Source organism: Seriola aureovittata, chromosome 5 (genome assembly GCF_021018895.1).
Source record: "Seriola aureovittata isolate HTS-2021-v1 ecotype China chromosome 5, ASM2101889v1, whole genome shotgun sequence".
In the NCBI taxonomy this organism is placed as follows: domain Eukaryota; kingdom Metazoa; phylum Chordata; class Actinopteri; order Carangiformes; family Carangidae; genus Seriola; species Seriola aureovittata.
Window position 1 is genome coordinate 30,382,356 of NC_079368.1, and position 12,500 is coordinate 30,394,855.

The 12,500-nt window shown below is 47.6% G+C and overlaps 1 protein-coding gene across 2 annotated transcripts in view; it reads left to right on the plus strand.

The window, feature by feature from the left end:
- The window catches only part of LOC130168991 (nucleus accumbens-associated protein 2-like), a 14,985-nt gene that overhangs the window by 488 nt on the left and 1,997 nt on the right, over positions 1-12,500 (plus strand). Inside the window, exons 2-6 of one of the 2 annotated variants that reach the window (XM_056375373.1) lie at positions 3,820-4,283; positions 4,901-5,118; positions 5,861-6,120; positions 11,676-11,852; positions 12,042-12,147. In XM_056375373.1, the coding sequence (XP_056231348.1) occupies positions 3,828-4,283; positions 4,901-5,118; positions 5,861-6,120; positions 11,676-11,852; positions 12,042-12,147 (1,217 nt within the window). In that variant the 5' untranslated portion in view covers positions 3,820-3,827. Of the gene's footprint in view, positions 1-3,487; positions 4,284-4,900; positions 5,119-5,860; positions 6,121-11,675; positions 11,853-12,041; positions 12,148-12,500 lie in introns of both variants that reach the window. The other variant, XM_056375372.1, reaches the window with a different exon arrangement.

Below are 12,500 nucleotides of genomic sequence, written 5' to 3' on the forward strand. Positions count from 1 at the left end.
ACACACATTCACTCTACTAAACTCTACTGGACTCTACTGGACTTGATGCTAGTGGACTATATATGTCTCTATTAGATGGGAGGACACTCTCCTGGTCTCTACTAGATTGCACTATATTGTACTGCACTGTATTAGACTGTGCTGCATTAGACTGGACTCTATTTGTATCTACTGTTCTTTACTTGAATCTATTGTACTTTACTGCATTGAACTAGACTGAACTCGACTCTGCTTGACTGCACTGGACTAAACTGTCCTGGTCTATACTGCACTGGACTAGACTGGACTTTACCAGACTGTACGTAGAGCTACTGGACTCTGTTGCTCTGGACTGGACTGTAAAGGACTTTAATGGTCTGCACTGTACAGGATGCTAGTGGAAGCTATTGGACTGTAATGGACTCTACCAGGCTGAACTAAACTGTAGTGGAGCTCAGGTCTGATTCAGGATCAGCGGCTCAGCTGTAGTGAACAGGACTCCGTGTGTGTCAGTGGATGTGGGGGTGTGGGGGGTGATGCCTGGCTCAGGGACTTGCAGCAGCCTGGTGGGTCTTGGTCTGAATGTGACTGTGAACGTATGTTAGACTCTGATGTGGACTGACTCTGATGCACCAGGGAACTTGACCCAGAAACTGGTTTGATGTGGTCTCTGTTCAGGTCTGACTGATGATGTCAAATATGTCAGAGGATTAAATCAAAAGGTTTTAGGTCAGTGACCTCTGACCTTTTCAGCTCAGTGTGTGACAGCAGGTGCAGCAGTGACTGAATGAAAACTAACTCTCTCTCTTTACTGTCCGTCTCCACACAAGGTAAAACTTATAAAACAAACAGTGACAAAGGAACCAAACAGATCATCACCAGGTCAAACGAGACGAGCTGAGCTGGTAAAAAAGACGTGATAGACTGAACATGTTCCAGGCCCATTACAGCCTTATGTAAAAGCAGCTGGAGAGTGAGGACGAGCGAGACGAGCTCAGACGGACGTTACACTGAAGGAATCATATTTGAATAGTTTGTTTTTAAATTTTCAACATGAGTTTTATCGTCCATCAAATCAGTTAGTTACTAAAAACATCAGAACTTTGTGCCTTTGTTTTCTGTGTGAAACCATCAGGTTAACACACACACACACACACACACACACACGCATGCATGCACACACACACACACACACACACACGCATGTACGCACGCACACACACACTTACACACACACAGACACACACACACACGCATTACAAACCGTTGCTGTGATAGCTTGAACAAGCTAGCGTTAGCCTAAATGAGCTAACGTTAGCCTAAACAAGCTAACATTTGCCAACACAAACTAAAGTTAGTCTTTGTGGCTGTTGTGTGTGGAGTGTAGCCACAACAGATGTCAGCTGTCAGTTCACAGACAGTGACAGTAACATTTCAGGACATGTTGACGACATGTTGTCAAGGTGAAGTCCTTCGTTCTGTCTCTGAGCTGCTTAGATACGTTCGAGGAGTTTCATCCTCTCGTTCACATGCTCTGACTCTGTTTGCTCACTGGCTTTTGGTTGTCGATAACAACACAGCCACTCTTGTAGGTTATGATGCTGAATCACATCTCCAGTACCTGCGACGTCTAAAGACAAAGTACCGTCGTGTTCTCACAATGTTAGCATCGACTTGGAAAATGAAGCATCAACAGTGAAGAACCAGAAGCTGCAGTTCCTCTAACGGCCACTAGAGTCTGGCTCCAACAGTGAGTCAGTCCCCATAGACTCCCACGTTAAAATGTCCAACTTTACAGCAGAAATAAACATGTTTACAGCCTGGTACAAAAACTGTTTTGGCCTTTAGAGTTAATTTCCTCCTTCATGACACCTGTTTATATAACTCACCTGTTTATATAACTCACCTGTTTATATAACTCACCTGTTTATATAACTCACCTGTTTACATTTTATTAAGGACTACAGTTATAGAGGATTGAGGGCGTGTCTTCTTTGAGTGGCAGGTGGGTGAGCGTATGTTTGCCACAAACTGACAAGCACCAAAGTCTCAGCTCCACAAACGTCCCTCCTCTTTGACCATATTTGGATTAGCTGGGAGTTAGGGGCGGAGTCAGACACTGCCAAGATAGCGATGGTGCAGCAGCTGACTTCACAGTGGTGGTGTCCATCTCTATTTAGAGTCTGTGGTTGAGAGCTTGAGAAAACTGCATCTGAGTAACTTTACTCTCATTTGTTTTTTTGGAGTTTAGAACAAACTTTTAACAAAAGAAGTTTTAGTTTTGACTCTTTGGTAGAAGAGTTCAACATGAGGTTTTCCCAAAGAGGCAAAACTCTTTACTATTTCTCATGGAAAAAAACCCAAAAAGGAATCTGTTTGTTGAGCGTAACAACCTTTTATTCTTCTGTTGAGTCTTATTAAATATAGCGGAGACACTCAGGTTTAGGGACCAGTACTGCACTGTACTGATGAGCTTCCCATGGAGAGCAGATCAGAGTAGAAACATGAATGAGGAGGTCCAGAGGTCTGACTGGAACCAGGTGTGAAAGATCGTATCATCTGCATAGAGATGAACATCACTGATTCATTAACGTGTAGAGCAGGTGCCTCTATCAACCATCTGTAGAGGTCTTCGCAGGTCCACCTGACCCAGGACCCAAGTCAGACCAAGTCCAAATTCTAACTGGGTCGAGTAGGGTCTGGTTTTACTGCCAATAACAATCATAACTACCTGTGGCCGTGTGTCATCACTTACAATAGCACGAGGATATTTCAGGGGTTTTCCTGATATAATAAATTTAGCAAACTGACCTGTAGCTGACGACACACCTGCCCACCAGAAACCTGGAACCAGGTCACAGTCTCTCAAAAGCAGGATAAGAGCTCAGAGATAAAACTGATCATGAGCACAGAGTCACAGTGATGTCATCAGGAGGAGGGGATAAAAAAGTGTTGACTCACCTTGACCACGTGTGTGTGTGTATATGTGTTTGTGTATGTGTGTGTATGTGTGTGTGTGTATGTGTGTGTGTGTGTGTGTGTGTGTGTGTGTGTGTGTGTGTGCGTGCGTGTGTGTGTGTGTGTATGTGTCCATACACGCCAATTCATGACGTTACATGTGTTGTATGTTAAATGTGAAATGTCACATGTGAAAAAAACAGGATTCAGTCACTGTTTTCACAGTCAGCTGATCCAGTTTGACTTTTTGTCACATTTTCAACAGTTTTTTTAAATTTATCTTTGTGAAATGTTGTCACATTACCACACATCTTATTCACATTTCTTATCACATTTGATCACTTATTAATGACATTGATCACATGTGAAATGTGTGTCATGTGCCATAATGATTATAAATAAATGACATAATAAAAGGGTCAACACACTGGCAGATGTGTGGTGGAGGTGTCTCAGATGTGATTGGTGTTTTCTCAGTTTGATCTGCAGGTAAACGAGAAGGTGTGACACTGTGACACTTTAAACCTCCCCACCCCTCTTCATATTCTAGCTGTTTCCCTGTGCTGAGCTGACCTTGATCCTGATGATCTACAGTCTCCTCCTCCTCCCCACTTCGCTTTGACTCAACATCAGGAGCTGACCCCCCTCTCCTCCCGCCTCCTCCAGCCCTGACCTCTGACCTCACTGTTTCTACCACAACAATATTATGTATCTGAAACATTTTGGAGGAGATATCTGCAGCATCCCCAACACCTAAACACCCCTCCCCTCCCCTCCCCCTCCCCCCCGTGTCAGTCTAACTCTGGCTGGTCAGGAACATCTAGCCACCAGCTAGTCTGAACCTTCAGTCACTTCCTGTCTTGCCCTCCTCTGGACCTCCAGCCTCCACCATGGCGGAGGGGCTGCTGCAGGTGGAGATCCCGGACTTTGGCAGCAGCGTGCTGGGCAGCCTGAACGAGCAGCGGCTACTGGGTCACTACTGCGACGTCTCCATCCTGGTGCAGGGTCAGGCCTTCAAGGCGCACCGGGCCGTCCTCGCCGCCTCCTCCCTCTACTTCAGAGACCTGTTCAGCTCTGCGGCTGACTCCTCCTCATCATCCTCTTCCTCCTCCTCCTCCTCCTCCTCCCAGGCGGTGTTCGAGCTGCCGTCCTCAGTAACGCCAACGTGTTTCCAGCAGATTCTGTCGTTCTGCTACACGGGACGCCTCAGCATGGCTGCCAGCGAGCAGCTGGTTCTCATGTACACCGCCGGGTACCTGCAGATCCAGAACATCGTGGAGCGTGGCATGGAGCTGATGATGATGAAGGCCTCCTCCTCCTCCTCACCTCTCTGCTGTGACTCACAGGTTGGTTTGACCACGCCCACAGAGCTGTCTATAGACTGAGTTAGTCCAGGTAGACTGAAGTCAACCCTCCAGACTGTGACTGTTTTGGTTGTCCTCCTGTTGGAGTTGTTAGCATTAGCTACAGTCCTTGCTAGCGGTACACAATTGTTTTTTTAAGAGACTTAAATTGTGTTGGAGCTGTAGCTGCATCTACAGGCTCAGGTTATCTGTTTTGTCTGGTTTCAATATGAGGCTAGTTTGTTATTGTACAGTTCAGGAAATTCAGAAACTGCTGAACAGCTAAGCTAATTCATCTGTCAGACAGTCAACAGTGATTGGCTGCGCTCACAAAGGTCCACTAATGTGTGAGGAAGCACATCTGATAAATTTTCATTTGATTCCAGCTTGCAGAAGCAGCATTTAGTCGACATTAGAAGAACTGCAGCTCAACGCATTTTTTATCTGAGGCTGCTGATTGGTTGGAATCTTCTCTGGCCACACCCCCAGGCCCCTAGGCCCTCGATGCTTTAACCAACATGACTGTGTTTATTTCATAAGGCCCAAACTTTGACAAACACTGAACAAACACAGTAAACTCTGAAGATGTCTTTCAGAACAGCAGAATATTTTCGTTACAGACGACCTCAGCAGACGAGCTCGGGGGCTTCGACACCCCGATGGTCCAGCAGCAGCAACAGCAAAGCACCCCCCAGCTGGAGGAGGCCAGTCCAGACCAGCCGGCCCTGAGCCCAGAGGAGCTGCTGCTCGCCGTCAGCAGGATCAAACAGGAGAGAGCCGACACTCCTCCTGCTGAGGAGAACGGAGCAGGAGCAGCAGGAGCAGGAGAGGAGGCCAGGTGAGGACAAACAGGAGTTATCTCTACTTGTCACCCATTCACTGACCGAGTGTACCAGCTGTGACAGGTTGAATCAAGGACGTATTGTGGTGTGTTACTGTTGCAAGCTGTAAAGTGGTGATGGAGAACGTGGGTCGAAGTACAAACAGAAAAGGGAGAAATTCAACAGGTCACCAAAGTAAAAACTAGAGTCTCTTCCTCCTCCTCCTCCACTCAGACTAGTTTCAGGTCACATCCTGTTATAGGAAAAATTAAATATTAGCATGAAATTTTGTCATAATTGCTGCTTAAAGTCTTGAGTAATGGCTAAAAAATGCTTTGTGAGCTCCCACTGGACTTTGACATTTGGCCTTTGACCACCAAAATCTAATCAATTTGAGTCCACGTGAACGTTTAACCAAATTTAAAGAAATTCCATCAAGGTGCTACTGAGATATCGTGTTCACGAGGCCAAAACCGCATTTTGTGATGTTACCACAAACTTTACCTTTGACCTTTACGCACAGTTGCATGGACACACAGGCCGTGGTGGCCGCAGAACATGCTATCTTATTTGGGGAATTGTGGCCGGAGGGAGGGGCCACCCTGACATTCCTATCCTGGTCACAGTGTTATAAACCTCTGTGTGCGTCTCAAGCTCTGGCACAGAGACTCTTTATAGATCAACTGAACGTTACATCTGGTCTCATAAATCGTATCACACACTGGATGTCCTCTGTCTCCTCCGTCCTTCTGTCCTCAGAGCGGACATCGCGGGGGACCTGCAAACCTCCAGGAGCAGTGCTCTGTGTTACCTGGGTGCAGGTGGAGGTTTGGTACCAGGGTTGCAGTCCTACCTGCTGGCAGGTGGGGGGCGCTCCAGTCCGGGAGGATCCAGTCTCCCCACGGACTCTCCCCCCTCTCACCCCCCCACTGAGGAGGAGCTGGAGGAGGATTACTACGGCAACACTGTCCACCCTGGACTCTACCAACACATCTACGGACATCCTGCAAACCCCTACAGTAAGTTACCTCATGAACCAGTTGTGACAAAACTAAATCATGAACACAGGACTAAACCTGTTGGTGATCCATCTGAGTCCAGATCCGTTCTGAGATAAATTCAGACCAGTGACGTGATGAGGTCTGTCATCACCTGACCCTGTTTAGTCCTTTAAACAAGTTCCTCCAGGAACTAAAGGACCGGAGGAACGGAACTTTATGTCCTTGTCACACAGAACTGTCTGAGATTACATCACATCCGAAGAACCATAAACTTTAAGAGTGAAACCATGTTTATTGTGAGGCTAAAAACCAACTACGGTCACATGACTTCAACACCACGGTCACATGACTTCAACACAGTCACATGACTTCATCACCAGGGTCACATGACTTCAACACCACGGTCACGTGACTTCAACACCACGGTCACATGACTTCAACACCACGGTCACATGACTTCAACACGGTCACATGACTTCATCACCAGGGTCACATGACTTCAACACGAAGGTCACGTGACTTCAACACCACGGTCACATGACTTCAACACGGTCACATGACTTCAACACGGTCACATGAGTTCATCACCAGGGTCACGTGACTTCAACACCACGGTCACATGACTTCAACACGGTCACATGACTTCAACACCACGGTCACATGACTTCAACACCACGGTCACATGACTTCAACACGGTCACCTGACTTCAACACCAGGGTCACGTGACTTCATCACCACGGTCACATGACTTCATCACCACGGTCACATGACTTCATCACCACGGTCACATGACTTCAACACGGTCACATGACTTGATCACCACGGTCACATGACTTCAACACGAAGGTCACGTGACTTCAACACCACGGTCACATGACTTCATCACCAGGGTCACATGACTTCATCACCAGGGTCACGTGACTTCATCACCACGGTCACATGACTTCATCACCACGGTCACATGACTTCATCACCACGGTCACGTGACTTCAACACAGTCACATGACTTCATCACCACGGTCACATGACTTCAACACGAAGGTCACGTGACTTCAACACCACGGTCACATGACTTCATCACCACGGTCACGTGACTTCAACACCACGGTCACATGACTTCATCACCACGGTCACGTGACTTCAACACCACGGTCACATGACTTCATCACCACGGTCACATGACTTCATCACCACGGTCACGTGACTTCAACACCACGGTCACATGACTTCATCACCACGGTCACATGACTTCATCACCACGGTCACGTGACTTCAACACCACGGTCACATGACTTCATCACCACGGTCACGTGACTTCAACACCACGGTCACATGACTTAATCACCACGGTCACATGACTTCAACACAAAGGTCACGTGACTTCAACACCAGGGTCACATGACTTCAACACGGTCACATGACTTCATCACCAGGGTCACGTGACTTCATCACCACGGTCACATGACTTCATCACCACGGTCACATGAATTCATCACCACGGTCACATGACTTCACCATGATCACATGACTTGATCACCAGGGTCACATGACTTCAACACCACGGTCACATGACTTGATCACCACGGTCACATGACTTCAACACGGTCACATGACTTCATCACCACGGTCACATGACTTCAACACGGTCACATGACTTCAACACGGTCACATGACTTCATCACCACGGTCACATGACTTCAACACCACGGTCACGTGACTTCATCACCACGGCCACATGACTTCATCACCACGGTCACATGACTTCATCACCAGGGTCACATGACTTCATCACCACGGTCACATGACTTCATCACCACGGTCACATGACTTCATCACCAGGGTCACATGACTTCATCACCAGGGTCACATGACTTCAACACGAAGGTCACGTGACTTCAACACCACGGTCACATGACTTCAACACGGTCACATGACTTCAACACGGTCACATGAGTTCATCACCAGGGTCACGTGACTTCAACACCACGGTCACATGACTTCAACACGGTCACATGACTTCAACACCACGGTCACATGACTTCAACACCACGGTCACGTGACTTCAACACGGTCACGTGACTTCAACACGGTCACATGACTTCATCACCAGGGTCACATGACTTCATCACCACGGTCACATGACTTCAACACGAAGGTCACGTGACTTCAACACCACGGTCACGTGACTTCATCACCACGGTCACATGACTTCAACACGGTCACATGACTTCATCACCAGGGTCACATGACTTCATCACCACGGTCACGTGACTTCAACACGGTCACGTGACTTCAACACGGTCACATGACTTCATCACCAGGGTCACATGACTTCATCACCACGGTCACATGACTTCAACACGAAGGTCACGTGACTTCAACACCACGGTCACGTGACTTCATCACCACGGTCACATGACTTCAACACGGTCACATGACTTCATCACCAGGGTCACATGACTTCATCACCACGGTCACATGACTTCAACACGGTCACATGACTTCATCACCACGGTCACATGACTTCAACACGAAGGTCACGTGACTTCAACACCACGGTCACATGACTTCATCACCACGGTCACATGACTTCAACACAGTCACATGACTTCATCACCACGGTCACATGACTTCAACACAGTCACATGACTTCATCACCAGGGTCACATGACTTCATCGCCACGGTCACATGACTTCATCACCAGGGTCACATGACTTCACCATGATCACATGACTTCATCACCAGGGTCACATGACTTCATCACCAGGGTCACATGACTTCATCACCACGGTCACATGACTTCATCACCATGGTCACATGACTTCAACACCACGGTCACATGACTTCATCACCACGGTCACATGACTTCATCACCACGGTCACGTGACTTCAACACCACGGTCACATGACTTCAACACCACGGTCACATGACTTCATCACCAGGGTCACGTGACTTCAACACCATGGTCACATGACTTCATCACCAGGGTCACATGACTTCATCACCACGGTCACATGACTTCAACACCACGGTCACATGACTTAATCACCAGGGTCACGTGACTTCAACACCACGGTCACATGACTTAATCACCAGGGTCACGTGACTTCAACACCAGGGTCACATGACTTCACCACGGTCACATGACTTCATCACCAGGGTCACGTGACTTCATCACCACGGTCACATGACTTCATCACCACGGTCACATGACTTCACCATGATCACATGACTTCATCACCAGGGTCACATGACTTGATCACCAGGGTCACATGACTTCATCACCACGGTCACGTGACTTCATCACCAGGGTCACATGACTTCACCATGATCACATGACTTCATCACCAGGGTCACATGACTTGATCAAAAGGGTCACATGACTTGATCACCACGGTCACATGACTTGATCACCACGGTCACATGACTTCATCACCAGGGTCACATGACTTCATCACCACGGTCACATGACTTCAACACGGTCACATGACTTGATCACCAGGGTCACATGACTTCAACACCAGGGTCACATGACTTCAACACCACGGTCACGTGACTTCAACACCACGGTCACGTGACTTCAACACCACGGTCACATGACTTGATCACCATGGTCACATGACTTGATCACCACGGTCACATGACTTCAACACGGTCACATGACTTGATCACCAGGGTCACATGACTTCACCATGATCACATGACTTCATCACCAGGGTCACATGACTTGATCAAAAGGGTCACATGACTTGATCACCACGGTCACATGACTTCAACACGGTCACATGACTTCATCACCACGGTCACATGACTTCAACACCACAGTCACGTGACTTCATCACCACGGTCACATGACTTCATCACCACGGTCACATGACTTCAACACGGTCACATGACTTCATCACCAGGGTCACATGACTTGATCACCAGGGTCACATGACTTCATCACCACGGTCACGTGACTTCATCACCAGGGTCACATGACTTCACCATGATCACATGACTTCATCACCAGGGTCACATGACTTGATCAAAAGGGTCACATGACTTGATCACCACGGTCACATGACTTGATCACCACGGTCACATGACTTCATCACCAGGGTCACATGACTTCATCACCACGGTCACATGACTTCAACACGGTCACATGACTTGATCACCAGGGTCACATGACTTCAACACCAGGGTCACATGACTTCAACACCACGGTCACGTGACTTCAACACCACGGTCACGTGACTTCAACACCACGGTCACATGACTTGATCACCATGGTCACATGACTTGATCACCACGGTCACATGACTTCAACACGGTCACATGACTTGATCACCAGGGTCACATGACTTCACCATGATCACATGACTTCATCACCAGGGTCACATGACTTGATCAAAAGGGTCACATGACTTGATCACCACGGTCACATGACTTCAACACGGTCACATGACTTCATCACCACGGTCACATGACTTCATCACCACGGTCACGTGACTTCATCACCACGGTCACATGACTTCATCACCACGGTCACATGACTTCAACACGGTCACATGACTTCATCACCAGGGTCACATGACTTCAACACCAGGGTCACATGACTTCAGTGTCTCCATCACTAAACTTCAGCTTGTAGTTTGATTCAGCTCTGACTCGTCTACTGAAGCTTTTCCTCTGACACAGTTAGAGACAGTTTGTAGAAACACAACCAGGCTGTAAAGGTGGACAGGTGAGTTAATGAGGCTGTAAAGGTGGACCGGTGAGTTAATGAGGCTGTAAAGGTGGACAGGTGAGTTAATGAGGCTGTAAAGGTGGACAGGTGAGTTAATGAGGCTGTAAAGGTGGACCGGTGAGTTAATGAGGCTGTAAAGGTGGACAGGTGAGTTAATGAGGCTGTAAAGGTGGACAGGTGAGTTAATGAGGCTGTAAAGGTGGACCGGTGAGTTAATGAGGCTGTAAAGGTGGACAGGTGAGTTAATGAGGCTGTAAAGGTGGACAGGTGAGTATAGTGTCTCATTTAGACACTAGTTAGCAGCTGAGACGTAAAAGACTAAAGAATCAGGACTGGAATATTTACTGACTGATTTTATGTTAGAGAATAAAACGTTTTGCATGTCATACACTTTTAATCCCCCGTGATCTCACGTGATCTCACGTGATCTCATGTGATCTCACTGTGAAGCAGATATAAACAAAATGGAGACTGTGGTTCAACAACTTCTTGAAACATTAGTGAAAGTTTTGCAGTGAGAAAAAACTAAAACAGAGGGTTAAAAGTCTGGATGAGAAACAGGTTGTCGATTCTTCAGCAAGATTTTTAGAGTCAGTTTTAACATCTGTCAACACTCGTATGCTAGCTAATGTTAGCCTCAAGGTGGTGCTTGGCAACACCATCAGTTACTCCAATCATTTTAACTCCTACGGCAACGTTGAGTCCTTGAAGCAGTTCAGGAGGTTTAGGACTGGATCTGTGAATCTTTTCCAAATCATCTTCGGTCAGTCTGCCTCCAGGTTTTGCTGACCCCCCCTCCCCTCCCCTCTTTTCCCCCTGTTTCTCTTTGGTCCAGTCCAAGAGAAGATGGAAATGCTGCCTCTCCCATTGGCTAACGAGCGTCGGCCCTGCGTGCTGGTTGGTCGAGACAACATGGCTCTACCTGCCAGTCTGATCAGTCAGATCGGGTATCGCTGCCACCCGTCGCTCTACACTGAGGGCGACCCGGGAGAGAAGGTGGAACTGGTGGCAGGTAGGACACTCAGAGAAAAAGGACAGTGAGAAAGTTACATCAGGTACAAGATGTGTTGTCATGGTAACAGGTTTGTTAGGAAGGTCATTAAACACAATCCAGCTGAAGAGTTGAGTTATCATGTCATGTATTGACGTGTGTGTGTGTGTGTGTGTGTGTGTGTGTGTGTGTGTGTGTGTGTGTGCTCAGGTTCAGGTGTGTTCATGACACGAGGTCAGCTGATGAACTGTCACCTGTGTGCTGGAGTCAAACACAAGGTGCTGCTCAGGAGACTGCTCGCAACGTTCTTCGACAGGTGAGCGGAGACTTTCATCAACAGAAACAAATGAAGGAGGTGGTTAGCCTAGCTTAGCCTAGCTTGAAGTTATGGAGGATTGAGGGCGTGGCCTCTTTGACTGACAGGTCAGGGCCCTCACTGTTAGCTAGCTGCTCAGCATCACATCAGCTGATTCAAGTCACTGAACGTAGCAGGTATCAGTGTCAGCACTTACCATACCTGGCATGTTAGCTTAGCTTGTTAACTAGCTAATTAGCCAGCAAATGAATTAACTTTGGGTTACCATTTGAGCAAGATGCCCAAACACCTAGCTGTGCTAATGATGCTAACAGGAGCGCATGCTCGCCACAGCTATTAAACCTATTGAACTG